The sequence below is a fragment of the Gracilinanus agilis genome, chromosome 6, assembly GCF_016433145.1.
Source record: "Gracilinanus agilis isolate LMUSP501 chromosome 6, AgileGrace, whole genome shotgun sequence".
In the NCBI taxonomy this organism is placed as follows: Eukaryota; Metazoa; Chordata; class Mammalia; order Didelphimorphia; family Didelphidae; genus Gracilinanus; species Gracilinanus agilis.
In genome coordinates this window covers 271,488,264-271,502,159 of record NC_058135.1, presented here as the reverse complement: position 1 = coordinate 271,502,159, position 13,896 = coordinate 271,488,264, and the positions used below count along the sequence as shown (strand labels likewise).

The following is a 13,896-nucleotide window of genomic DNA, read 5'->3' as shown; positions in this document are numbered from 1 at the left end:
GTCTCCAAAGGTTTAGATGCAGAGGGGACAGTTTGGACACAACCCCACAAGAAAACAGTCAAATAGAACTGGGAACCCAAGTGGCCAAGCCAAAGGACCTCTTCTATCCCACCACAGTTTGGGTCAGACTGGAGAAAGTTCTGTCCAGAAACTGGCCCACGTGCCATGCAGAAAGACAGGGGCCACAACTTTTTAAGATTAAAGTCGTTTGGTCCTAGGTTCAAATCTAGCCTCAGACACTTCCCAGCTGTGTGACCCTGGACAAGTCATTTGACCCCCATTGTCCATCCTTACCACTCTTCCACCTAGGAGCCAATACACAGAAGTTAAGGGTTTAAAAAAAATAAAATAATGAAGTTGTTTGGGGCAGCTAGGTGGGCCTGAAGATGGGAGGTCCTGGGTTCAAATCTGGCCTCAGGTACTTCCTAGCTGTGTAACCATGGACAAGTCACCTAATTCCCAATTGCCCAGCTCTTCCTGCTCTTCTGCCTTGGATTTGATCCTTTTCTTGAGTCTAAGACAGAATGAAGGAACCAGTTTTTAAAAGAAAGATTAAGTCATTCACAATTCCACAATGCAAAATAAGTGTGAGAGAAGTTTAATTTAACTTTTACTTCTGAAGTTATGAAAGCTCAGGGACTTCAGGGCTTCCCTGTCTCAGATTCAGCCCCACGTCTGGCCTGCCGAGATGTTCCTAAGTTCTCTGGGCCGCTGTGTTCGCTCGGCTTCTCGGCACAGTGGCCTTTACAGGTTGGACAAATGTGGCACTGATAACTCTATCCAAATCTCCAATGAAAAATACCTGGTAGCCCAAACCCAGAACCCAGAACCCAGAACCCAGAACCTCTCCCCTGGAGACCTGGCAGGAGGAGAGCAAACCTACATCGACATCCGTCCTCTCGTCCCCTCCACCTGCAATGCCCCAAGTACCCAGGAACAGACATTTCAGTCCAGGCAGACCGGGCTCACTTGTCCTCTCTGATGGCCTTTAAGACTCACATTTTTCCAGATGCATACATTAGAATTCCTTTTCTGATTCCTAACTAAGCAGCCAAGGAGAGAAGATCCTGGGTCCAGTTGGGAAGTGATTCTGTGCTCTAATCTTTCTCGCTATCAGTTCCCTCAGCTGTAAGATGAGGAAACTGATAACAGCCACTTCCCAGGGTCCAGATGCCGAAGGTGGCTAGCAGGTAAAGGCATTTTCCAGTCCTTAAAATGCAGCTCATCCAGGAAGGCTCCATGTGGCGGGGGTCAGCGTTGGTGAGAAGGGCCACCCCTTCATCAGACGCCTGAGGGACGGCACAGCGATTCTCCCAACTGAAGAAAGAACCCCAGTTCAGCAGCATTCGGCGTAAAAAGGCAAAGTGGTCCCAGCAGGACCCATTCCCAGGCAGGAGTGAAAATGGGGGGTTTGGGAAATGTCCCTGGAGAGGCTTCTTCAGCCAGGGGACAAGCCTGACTCCAATGTGTTCCTGTGGCTCAGCTCCCTCTCCCCAAACTCTATCTCTGTTTCTGTCTGTCTGTGTGTCTCTCTATTTCTGTCTGTCTGTCCTCTTCTCTCCCTCTCTGTCTCTGCCTCTGTGTCTGTCTCTCTCTTTCTCTCCCCCCCCCCCCACACACACAGGGAAGGGAGGAAGCGTTCCATTGGCTGCTGGGCCGAGGGGCGGGGGACGAGAGGCGCATGTGGAGGGGGGAACGGAGCCTCTCTGCCCCAGTCCTTTCGCCTTTCTAGTAACGACCTCTGGGGGAGGGGGAGGGGGACGACAGCGCGCTCTGCATGCCGTCTTTGGCCCCGTGCCATAGGCTCGCCATCACCGCTCTATCCCATGGCCCGGCTCTTAGCCATCCTGGGCAGCCCCTCTGGGAGCTCTCTGGGCCTGGGCTGAGGGCCGAGCGTGAGAAGGAGGCGCCAGAGCTCGTGGAAGGAAATACTTTTATTGGGAAATAGATATCTTAGAAATACAAAACAACACAAAACTCTCCTCCGTCGCGGGGGGCTCCAGTTCATGCTCCTTTCTGGGGAGGGGGGCCCCACGCCGGGGCCCCTAACCTCCAAACTTGTCGATGACTTTCTGTATCCATTTCTTCAGACGGAAAACATGCGTGTAGAAGCCGAATTTCCCGTCCCGGTCGCAGCCTTCCCCCCAGGACACGATCCCCATTTGGTACCAGCGTTTGTCAAAAGGGTTCTTAAAGAAAACAGGATCGAGGATGTCTCGGGGGGCCTCCATCCTCCCTGCCTGTCCCCAGCCCACACCAGCAATGCAGCCATCCGGGGTGGTTCTTGCACAGGAGATGGGGGAGGAGGGGGACGGGAATGAGCTCTCTTGAGGCGTGCCGAGCACCCTAGAACGATGCCGGAACCCTGGGCCAAAGCTCCGGCCCCGCCGGCCTAGTTCTAGATCGGTCCAGGGCCCCCTCCCAGCCCGGCGCTTTTCCACACACCCATTTCTCACCTTCATCACAAAAGGTCCCCCGCTGTCCCCTTCACAAGAATCACCTCGTCTCCCTGCACCAGGTGGGTACCCTGGGGAGGGGGCGACGGGTCAGACCCGGCCTGTCCCCCAGGATGCCTGAACAGACGTGGCTGGGGCCTTCCCTTCCCTCCCCCCCTGCTGAATAGACTTTGCCCCCCGAACCTCTTCCCGGCCATGTCCGCCCCCCAAACTTGCCTGCACAGAACATGTTGTCTGTGATTTTGATCCGGGTGGAGGCCCGGCACACGTCCTTCTCCACGATGGGCAGGTTGATTTTTTGCATGACTTCAGGCAGGTTTTCTTTGGTGGAGGTCCAGGTCTCCTTCAGGTTGCCCCAGCCGGTGACCCTCCCCTTGTACCCGGACAGGAATAACCTGGGAGAAAGGAGGCCGGAGAGCGAATGTAGGCCCCGAGGCCGGCGGGCCTCAGCCCGGCCCTTTCCGGGGGGCCCCCCGCCCCGGCCCAAGGCTGTACTTCTGCACCATCTCCTTGGAGGGCAGGCAGACGGGGTGGATGTAGTCGGTGAAGGTGATGGGGTTCTTGAGCTTCAGCAGGGCGATGTCCCGATCCAGATTCTCCTTCCAGTTGTATTTGGGGTGGATGATGATCCTCTCCAGCTTGGCGATCTTCTCCATGGTGCGTTCATACCTGCCCAGAGCCCACCGGGAGGGAAGCGCGTCCTCAGGGCCTCTCGAGAAGGCAGCCTAGAACGTCCCCCTCCCCGAACCTCCGTAGGCCTTTGTCCCCGGCCCCCTCCTTAGCCCGAGAACCCCCGGGAGGCCCCACGACACGCCTGGCGCCTGGCCCCGAGAAGGGCCTAAGAAAGGCTTCTGGACTGGACTCGGCCCCCTTCCGGGGAAGCCCACGATGCCGGCTGCGGGGCTCGGCTTCATTCGGACCCTTTCCAAGCGAGGGAGGGACAAGAGGCCGGAGGGGACCCACCAACACGCGGCTCGTGACGGGGGCTTCGCTCCCCTTTGGGCCTGTGGACGAGGGGAAGTCGGAGGGAGGAAGCGAAGGCCTCGTCGTGAAAACAAGCGAGACGAGCACATTTTAGAAGAACGTTCAGAGACCCGGGACGAAGGCCCGTCGCCTCCCCTGAAGCTGGCCGGAGGAGAGAGCCGGACAGAGGGGGCAGCCGGGCTCCCCCTCCTCAGAGGCGCAACTCGAGGCACCTGATGAGACGGGCATTGCCGGCTGTGGCTTGACTCAAATGCTTCGTCAGGAGTGGGTGTTCCTGGGAGTGACGGCGGCATCTACCCCAGGCACCAATATTTCTACTTTGGAACCGAGGACACGGGGCTAGATCTTTAAGGGCCATTGCAGTGGTCCGTCCCCGGAACACCATCTTCCCCGAGGAGCCCAGAGCCCCTGCCAGGCTCTTCCAGGCTCCAGGAGTGATAATCAGGGGGGACAAGATGGGAGAAGGAGGGAGAGCAGAAAGAGACCATGAGGCCATCTCCAAGGATGGGTGGGTCCAGCTGGGTCACAGGATCCCAGACAGGAGCACAGTGCATAGGATTCCAAGCTTGGATTGGGGAAGTCCTGGGCTCAAATCTGGCTTTGGGCATTTCCTAGCTGTGTGACCTTGGACAAGTCACCTAACCCCAATTGCCTAGACCTTATGGCTTTTCTGTCTTAGAATTGATGCCAAGACAGTAAGGGGAAGAAAGAAAAAGGAAGGGAGGGAGGGAGGAAGGAAGGAAAAGAAAAGAAGGAAGGAAGGAGGAAAGAAAGGAAAAGGAAGGAAGGAAAGAAAGAAGGGAGGAAGGAAGGAAGGAAGAAGGAAGGAAGGAAGAAGGAAGGAAGGAAGAAGGAAGGAAAGGAAAGAAAGAAAGAAAGAAGGAAAGAAAGAAAAAGAACACAGAGGAAAAAGGGAGGGAGGAAGGAAGGAAAAGAAAAGAAGGAAGGAAGGAGGAAAGAAAGGAAAAGGAAAGAAGGAAGGAAGGAAGGAAACCTTAGAGATCACTTAGGAGTCCCACTCTGTCCCCTGACAGCAAAGGCAAAGATGGCTTGTGCTGGGCACTGAAGGGACCACTGCATCCTAGACACCCCTGGAGCAATAAACATGCCTCCCCTTTCTACGAGGCTTTATGGATGAGACGACAAGTGTTATCCCCATTTTACAGAGGAGAACTTAGGCTCAGAATGGCGAAGCAGCTCATGAGTGTGACTGGGAAGCATCTGAGGCAGCATTTGAACCCAGGTCTCCTGAATGTGGGTCCAACACTCTTCTTGCTACCACACTCCAAAGAGTTCTTGCTGGATTACAGCCCTCCCTCAGAAAGGACTGCTCCCCCACGGCAGCCCTCTGCCTGGCTCTCCATGGGCTAGGGGCGTCCCCTTCCAGGAAGGCTGCCCTGCCCGCACCCACTCCCCAGCCCTGCTCCATACTTGGCACGTTGGTGTTTCCCGATGCGCACTAGCAGGTCCTGAACTGTGTAGTTCTTGTCCCAGGGCGGGTAGAAGATGCAGTGGGCAGCGGTGAGGACCCAGCGGTCACTGATGAGGCTGGCTCCACACAGCATTTCCTGAGGTCTCTGCCGGAAAAGCATCACCTGCCTGGGAAACAAAAAGGGGAACCTGGAGTCGGTCACAGCCAGAACTCTGCCCTTGGCACCAAGCGCTACAGACTCCTTTAAAGGGTTCAAAACGCCATCCTGAAAAGAGCCCTGGGAGGCAGGCAGCAGACATAGTATTAGCCCTGTTTTACAGATGAAGAAACTGAGGTCAGAAAGCTTATCATCCCAGCTAGAAAGTGTCTGAGCTCAGACCTGAACCCCTGTGTTCTGAGTCCAGAAATAAAGTGCATGAAGAGGAGAATGTGCAGAGAGAAGGGTTTGGAACTGGTCTGAAAGAGGAGCCACAGGCAGAACGGGGTGGCCCAGGAGGTTGGTTCCTCCAATCCTGAATTCTATGATGTGTGAAGAGAAGAGAAAGAATGGGAGGAGGGCAGCTGGGCAGCTCAATGGATAGAGAGCCAGACCTGGAGATGGGAGATCCTGGGTTCAAATCTGGCCTCAGACACTTCCTAGCTCGGTGACTCTGGGCAAGTCACTTAACCCCCATTGCCCAGGCCTCACTGTTCTTCTGCCTCGGAACTACCAGAGTATTGATTCTACGATGGAAGGTAAAGGTTTAAAAAAGAAGAAGAAGGGGCAGCGGAGAGGGATCCAGAGAAGGGAGGGCCCCTGGGCAAGGTCCTCGTCTCTCCTGGGGAGTTAAGGTTAAGGACACAGAGAGAAGGATGAGTCTCACTGAAGAGCGTGAAGGGAAAGAGATGGGAGACGAAGGTGTTGGGCTGCCCGCTTCAGCCTCCGATCCGCCCAGCAGGCATTAAGTCTCTACGATGGGTTAGCCATTGGGCCAATTGGGGGGTGGTATTCCAGTCTACTCTGGGGTCCGGAAGGGCTTCCCCTGTAGGAGGAGGTGCTTAGGCTGTTCTTAGAAGGAAGCCAGGGAGTTCTACAAGGAAGGACACATTCCCGGGCAGGGAGCACAGCTTTTGCAATGGATTGGAGGTGGGAAATATAATCTCCCCAAAGGAAAAGCCAATAGGCCCATAAGATGGCAGACTGGATGATTAGACTCAAGGGTGAGGAGAATATGATAACAGTAATAATAATAACCATAATAACATCCAGGCATTTATAGAACACTCGGAGGTGTGCAATGGGATTTGGGCTCCCGTCTCATCGGAGTCTCACAATCCCCTGGCATAGGTAGGTTTGGAGCAGGCGCTGCAGGGAAAGAACCAGCGAATCAGGGAATCCCTGGGAGAATGAGGAGAGGGTGACAGGCCTTCAGACCTCCTGGCATAGGGAGGAAGGGCTGGGTCTTACCAGGGAGCAGTGCCCAACTCAGTATCATTTCCATGCACGATGCGCCCGCCTATGTAAGAGTCCAGCAGTTCCTTCTCATTGTTGTCCGTCTGGCCTATTTTCTCAAACAGGGGCCGAATGCCACAGCCTGCAAAGCCAGAGGAGTGGCATTGGTCTGGGGGCCACACAGGCCCCCCTGCCTGCTGGCCCCCTGATCTGTGCCAGACCCTCCTCTGGCCTCTCTGCCTTACTTGCTTCTCCGGAACCGAAGGTCTTCTCATTAAAGAACACTTGGTATTCCTGCACTGCGGTCCGGCCATCGATGGTCTCTGGCTCCGGCTGTAGGTCTTCATCCACCTCATCCTCAGGGCTTTCTGGGGGCAGGACGGGCAGTGCAGGGAGGCCTTGAGCTCCCCAGTCCTGCTGCGTCCCTCCCCCAGGCTCCAGGCAGAAGGTAGAGGCTTTACCTATCTTAGATTCCCCCCATGCCATGCTCAGGGCTTTGCTCGTACACACCAGCTGCCCAGTGGTTATTGGTGAAGAAGTGCATCCTGGCAAAGTTCCCTAGCTTGTGCCAGCCCACAAGGGGAACCCTTGGAGTGAACTGGGCAGCAGCATGGCGACATGGGAAGAGGACAAGATTTGGAGTGAGAAGACCTGACTGGGCCACTTCCTATCCTGTGTGACTTTGGGTTCTGAAACCCTTCCAGCTCTGATGGTCTAGAATCCCAGGAATTCTCCCATCCTGAGTTTTCTCCCACAGCTAGTCTACTCACCTGGGTCATCCTCTGTTCCCCCATCCCTTTCCCCACTTCCCACCTCTCCTAAGCTCCAAGGGTTCCTGAAAGATGCCCATGGGGCCAAGAGTCTCAGGCCCCATCTTCTACCCAAAGTCTTGGCTCACGCTGAGCCATTCAGGGCATCATGGTGCCCAGGGGTGCTGATTTCTGGAGGCCACCTTAATCTGCCTAAATCGTCAGCTCGTGGCTCCCCTAAGGGTACCTGCCCCAGAGCACCCCAGAGCCCTGGGCTCACCGCAGTAGTTGGCCTGGCAATACTCCGTTCCAATGGGGTTCCCAGCCACGTAGCACCAGAGGCCTTCCTCATCGCCATCTGGGTTTCGGCAATAATTCTCTACCAGTGGCACAGAAGGGTCAAAATTCTGCTCCTTGAGAAGAGGCTTCAGCAGCTCTGAGGCCCAGGGCAGGCAGGGGCTCCCCGAGAGAGTGGAAGCAAGGTTTCCTTGATACTTCTGGCCCTTATCAGGGATGCAGGGCTGTGAGTTCCTTGGATCCAACTCGTTGGGCCTTTTTGAAGTCACTGGCACAGTGAAGCCGTCCCCTCCTGAAGCATTTGGGAAATCAATCCATCAGAGACAGTTTCCTGAGAGTGTGCTCTGTACCCAAGCCCGGGAGAAGCAGCCAAGAGAAGTCAGAAAATCACGGATTTAGAACCCCTGGAGACCACTGAGTCCAATGCCTTCATTTTATAGATAATGAAACAGGGATATCTAGGTAGCATGGTAGATAGAGAGCCAGGCCTGCAGTCAGGAGCACTTGGGTTCGAATCTGGCCTCAGATACTTCCTAGCTGTGTGACCCTGGGCAAGTCACTTAACCCCCATTGCCTAGCCCATGCCACTTCATTGTCTTGAAATTGATACTACAAAAGTAAGGGTTATTTTCAAAAAATAAAATAAATAAAATAAAAATATATAGATAACGAAACTGCGAATAGTAAGATCTTGAGGGTTTGGGGGGTTTTGTTTTAGCATGGGGGAGACGAGGATGTTTGTAGGCAGCAGGGATGGAGCCAGTCGACAGGAAGATATCGAAGAGTAGAGGAGAAAGACAATCCAAGAGGACTTGGAAGCAGTCTCTATGGCAAGTGCCATGGCTGCTAGGGGATGCTAAGGATTCCCTTGCCGCAGCAAGAGCCTAGCTGAGGCCAGTGGTTTGGTGATCCAAGAAAGAAGGATGAACCCAGGGCTGGCATTTGGCTGAGCTTGGGAAGCATTGGAGAGCACAAGGCCAGTGTGGAGTTGAGATTGGGAAGAGCAAAATGGAGTCAGAGAAGGGCCATGGGCCCGACAAAGGGCTGAGGAATGGAGTGGAGGTCTCGGGGAAGATGACAAATGGGTCTGGGGTGGAGAGAGAAGATCAGAGAAGGGAATTGGGGGTGAGTATTGATGGAGCAGAAACACGTGAGCCATGACACAATGTAGGCCAGACAGTCTTAACCCACTTTGTGTGTCCTGGACCCCTTGGGTGGGCGGGCGGTCTGGAGAAGCCTACCGAGCCTTCCTGAGGATGCTGTTTTTAAATCATGACAAGATGCTGAGGATTACAAAGGAAACCAGCCATCTCGAAGTACAGTAATCCAAATGTTTCCCGCCAAGCTCCCAGCTCCCAGCTCCCAGTCTAGGTAGTGTGTGGCCATCCTGAGCTACTAAAGCAGGGGTCGGTAACGTACGGCTTTCGGGCCATATCTGGCTCTTTTGAGGGCCAGAGAGGGCTCTTTCTGCAGGAGCCATAAAGTCCATTTTTTTCAGGCGCTGTTACAGAAGTGCATTGTGAGCACTGCACGGCTCTCATGAAATGACATTTTAAAGAATGTGGCGTTTATGGCTCTCACGGCCAAAAAGGTTGCCGACCCCTGCTCTAGAGGATGCTGATGAATCAGGACAGGGGGTGGGGGGGAAGTTGTGGGGTGTCGGCTCCTGGGCCAAAGACCCCAAAGGCAAAAGTGGGGAAGAAAGGAAGAAGGCCGGTGAGGCAGCCAGTGCCTGGAGAAGAGAGGAAGAATGACTCCAGAGCTGAGATGTGGGCACTGGGTAAGAGATCTGGAGAGAGCGAGCTTCAGAGGAGAGGATGCCTAAGGAAGGAGCAAGCAGATTCTGCCTCCCATCAGTCCAGCCTTTGCCTGGGGATTCTGCCACTTACTCCAGGGCAAGGTGTGGCCCTCCCTGGGCTTGTTTCCTTCTCTGCAAGGTGAGGGGTTTGGCCAGATGGTTCTAAGGGTTCTTCTGCCTCGACACCTGTCTAGGATGCTCTAGCAGTGATTCCCAAAGTGGGCGCCATCGCCCCCTGGTGGGTGCAGCGATCCAGGGGGGCGGTGATGGCCGCAGGTACATTTTTCTTTCCTATTAACTGCTATTAAAATTATTTAAAATTAATTTCCAGGGGGCTAAGTAACCTTTTTTCTGGAAAGGGGGCGGTAGGCCAAAACAGTCTGGGAAGCACTGCTCTACAGCGAGCTCACCAAGTCAGCCCAGGGTAAGGCGTTGGGGCCATTTGCCCCGTCTCCCCCAGCTGCCCTCCAGCGCCTTTAGGGCTCACCACAGATGGGGATGCTACACTCCTCTCGCCGCAGGGTAGGTTTGCTGGTGTAGCACCAGGGCCCAGTGGAGCTGCCATCTGGATTTCGGCAGAAATTTTCCTTAAGGTCGGCCATAGGGTGTGTGGTGGAGTTGAGTCTGAAATGAGAAAGCGCTCAGCCTTGGCGAGGCAGGCCGGAATACCAGGGGGCTGTCCCTGGCCGTGGGTTTGGAAGGAAGGAGGAGACACTCACTCTGGCTTGTGTGGGTAGAAGCTTCTCCATAGCTGGCACTCAATCCCAGATTTAGTGACGGAGATGTTTCCACGGTAATTCATCCCTATGCCCGCTGCACAAATCCCTATCAGAGACGAGCTCCAGATTAGGGTCCTTGAGCCCCCACCGGACACTGCTCGTTCTCGGGCCTGCTCTGGTCCCTCCCTGATCCTCTTCACTCACCCGTGTCCTGGGGATGGCCCTGTTCCCTGCGCCAAATTCATAATAATAACTAACCCCCCATTGTCGCCATGGCTCAAGCCCTTCCCTGGCTCTCCTCGTAGCTCCTGGCCTAGCCCCACCCCAAAGGTCTGGCTCTCCCCTCTGTCCAGCTTGGTTTACTCCGAGGCCCAGCCCTATGGCTCGGTCAGAGCTCTGCCCCACGACTAGCTCCCTTCCTCCTCCTCCTCCTCCTCCTCCTCCTCCTCCTCCTCCTCCTCCTCCTCCTCCTCCTCCTCCTCCTCCTCCTCCTCGCGGGCACAGCTCTCCGCTCTCCCCAGCTGGCTTTGCCCTCCGGCCCAGGACCCCACGGTCCAGGCATGCTCTACTCCGTCTCACCTTGTAGGCAGGCCTCGAAAGTGACTCTGGATGGCCTCAGAGATTCGCAAACTAGGAAAGAGCCAGAAATGTCCATGGGAGCAAGGGATGGGGTGCTGGCCGCCAGGTGGCCTCTGAGTCTCCATTGGCATTGGGTAGGGCACCAGCTGGCTCCCCAGCACCTGAGCCCCAGAGAGCCTGGGGCATCTGCTCCGGGCCAGGGCTGGGATTGAAAGGAGGAATAGGGTGGGGTGGGCAGGGCTATCCCCACTGAGAGATGCAAGGTCAGAAGATGCCCGTTTGTGACCAGGAGATCCTGGGCTAAGTGTGCACCTTCTCTCCCCTGCTTATCGAACTTACTTTGGTACTTGGTCCAGAATTCAACCTGTAACGACAGAGGCCGGTGCTGACGGGCTGGGAGAGCCGGGGGGCCTTGCCTCCATCCCCCACGCCTTCCCTTGCTCCGTGCCACCCCAAACTCCCTATCTGCTGGGGTCTCCCTTCTCACCGCCACGGGGACCGACTCCAGGGCCTCGAAGGCCTCTTCGTAGCTGCACACCTCCTCCATGCACTCCCTCTCCAGATTCCCCTTTCGCATTTCTTCCAGGAAGCCTTTGTTGGCCCGCCGGGTTCTCTGGAGCACAGACAGTGCCTGCTGCTGGCCTAGGAACACTATGGAGGGGAGGGAGGGCTGGGGGTGGGGGCGAACTGGCAGCCCCCAAAAGGTAGGGCCAGCCCGGAGAGGCCCAGAACTAAGCCCCTCTCTTGGGAGGGCCCTCCTTGGAGGTCCGGGGCCGGAGAGAAGCCACAATCGCAGGACTAAGGTGTGGAAAGGCTTGGAAGGCTCACCTGGTGTGGCCGGCCGGTGGTCTACAGACCAGGAAACTTAGGGCGGAAGGGCCCAGAGCGGGGACGCCACGCCAGGAGCGGGCCAGGATTTGAACCGACACGAGCCCTAATGCTGACGGGTCCTCCCGCCCCCTCCCAACACACTCCCTCTTTGTCCTGCTTGTCTCTGGAGGGCGACCCAGACCGACCCCCACCTCCTTCCACAAAGAGGCGCCCGACGCCATCCCGACAAAGCTCCCCTTCGCCTCCCCGGGTCTTCCTCTTCTCCCTTCCGACGGGAGCCAGTTTCTGCCGGTCTCGTGTTTCCTGCCGGGCTGCTCCGGCCGCCTCTCCCCCGGCCACCCCCAAAGAGCCCTCGTGTCCACGGGGTCCTTACCGCGCTCACAGTGGACGAGACATAGCAAGACTCCCAGGGCCAGGCAGCCGGGCAGGGTCAGGCCCTGCACGCCCATCATGGTGCCTGCGGAGAAGCTGTGGACGTGGGGCTCGCAGGCCAGCCGTCCTGGCCCCTCCGGGTTAATGTTGAACCAACATGAAGAAATCAGCAGGGAGAGGTCGTCGGGTCAGGGCTAGAGGGACAGCCGCTGCCCCTGCCCACCCCCGCTTTTGGCTCCTGATCTGTGCTCGTGGCACGTCGCCCGGCCGCCGATGCCCGTCGTGTCGGCCCAGAGACAGAGTCACGGACCGGGCTGGTGCTTAGGACGCCCCCGGTACGGACTGTGGGCCCAGGCAGAGTCAGTACTTTCTACCCCATTGCCTGGAAGCCGGGGCTATCCGCGTACCCTGCCCGCCTCTCGGGGGCCAGAGCGGGCCAGTGGACGGGGGCTGGAAAGAGCCTCGGAGAACCTCTACTTGTGCGCCCTCCCTTCGTGCCTCTGTAGCTTGAGGCCCCAAGCGCTGAAGTGACTTATTCAGTGTTGGGCTCCTTGTGGCCCGTCCTTCCTAGAGTACCCGGCAAACAGTAAGCACCTAATAGGTGCTCGTCGAGGGGAGTAACACCAGATTCGAATCCGCCTCCTGACTTCCACCCTAGTGCTCTTTCTATGCCATCAGATATAATAGGTTGAAAAATGCCATTAAAAAGTTACTACACATGAAACATGGGAGGATTGGTGTGGAACGGGGCGAAGCAGAAAAGAGGAACGTTGGCGACGACCGCCCAAACCTAAGGGAAACGGCATTCGTAGACTGCGGAGGAATGAGGGTCCCAGCACGTTTGCCTTGGCTAGGCCGATAGGGGAGGGAACTGCAGGTACTGGAGGATGAACCTGAGCCGAGTCACAGAATCATCGAAAGGTCCTAACCGAGGAGGAAACCGAGGCCCAGAAAAGTAAGGTGACTTGGTCCTACGGCCCTGGGTTCTAAGCCCACAAACGCAGAACTAGTTCCATTGGGGCTGGCTTTGATTATTGATTATTGAAGTATTCAATCGGTCATTTGATGGAACAGAAGGGTAGCGGGTGGGAGACCAGCGTAACGACCAAATGGCACCGACAAGGTCTTTTCCCAGAATTCCTATTTACAATCAGAAGGTTGATAGCCATGGGATTTTTTTTTTTTTTTTGCCTCAGTGACTCATGGACCTTTGTGACCATCAACGAAACTGTCCGTCTTTGGAAGGGACGAGATGCAAAGAAAGGAAACAGCTTGGCCAACGTGTGCTTGAAAGGGCCCCGACTAGCCTCCTGGTTCTCCTGGCAGACTCTCTTGAGCCTGGAGCCTTTGCCCACCGGAGCTCTGCTACTTAGGGCCGGTCAGCCACTGGCATACTCCTTTGGGGCACCCACCCTGCCTCTGGGTGGCCAAAGGTGTCTCTCCTGTCTTTTTTCCCTGCATGGCTGTCCAGCCCCTTGTTTTCCCTCCCCCTCCGCCCCCTGCCGCTTCCTGTTTGCTGTAGGTAGAGGGTGGAAGAGTAAATATTAGCCCTGAGCCTGAGCACTGGGACAAAGAGCAGATCCAGAGAGAATAAAAAGTTCTCCTCTGTCTCTCCGGGCCGTCCCGCTGGGCTCTGGGCTCTTCAGGGATGTCAGTGGGAGGGGGCGGTTAGGGTGGGGAGGCAAGGCTTGAAGCCCGTGGTCAGTCAGGCCTCTGGAAAGTGAGCTTAGGTGTCCCTCCTCATAGAATACACTCTACGTTTGGTGGAAGTTTAGGAAGGCCATCTTCCCCATGAGTGTGGGAAACGTGCTGGATTGTCAGAGAACCTGAGTTCAAATCTTGGATCGTGTGACCCGGGGACAAGTGAGCACTCGTTCAGCTGGGAAGTGAAGGGAGTCAGATTAGATGAAGTCGAAGGCTTTCAGCTCTAACGCAACAATCCTTTCATGCTCAGAGTCGGAGCTCTTTCCTCTCTCCTTCCTCTGGATTTTTTGTTGGTAACATTCTGTGGCCCCGATTGACTTCATTATCCCATGTACTCATTCTATGATGGGGCCATTTTCTTTTCTGAGTGTGCATTTGCTGGAAATATTTACATGTTTTTGTGCACACCATTGCCTTTTCCCATCTGGGTCACCTGATCATTTTATTTTAGGAAAACTGGCTCTCTAGGACTTGCAGCTATCCAGCTTCACCAGAATACAAGGATGGCAAGAACCAACCTATCAATGGACTAACAATGGACGA

At 55.7% G+C, this 13,896-nt stretch overlaps 1 protein-coding gene across 1 annotated transcript; it reads right to left on the bottom strand.

Moving 5' to 3' along the window:
* Positions 1 to 1,916: 1,916 nt before the first annotated feature.
* On the bottom strand, positions 1,917 to 11,759 carry F2 (coagulation factor II, thrombin). Its single transcript, XM_044682326.1, has 14 exons — positions 11,651 to 11,759; positions 10,934 to 11,097; positions 10,786 to 10,810; positions 10,447 to 10,497; positions 9,868 to 9,973; positions 9,636 to 9,772; positions 7,334 to 7,642; positions 6,550 to 6,672; positions 6,320 to 6,446; positions 4,872 to 5,039; positions 2,952 to 3,125; positions 2,673 to 2,851; positions 2,457 to 2,527; positions 1,917 to 2,189 (listed from the first exon to the last, which is right to left on the bottom strand). The coding sequence occupies exons 1-14, from the start codon at positions 11,727 to 11,729 to the stop codon at positions 2,046 to 2,048; spliced, it is 1,857 nt and encodes a 618-aa protein (XP_044538261.1). The 5' UTR covers positions 11,730 to 11,759; the 3' UTR covers positions 1,917 to 2,045.
* Between the last annotated feature and the right edge of the window lie 2,137 nt (positions 11,760 to 13,896).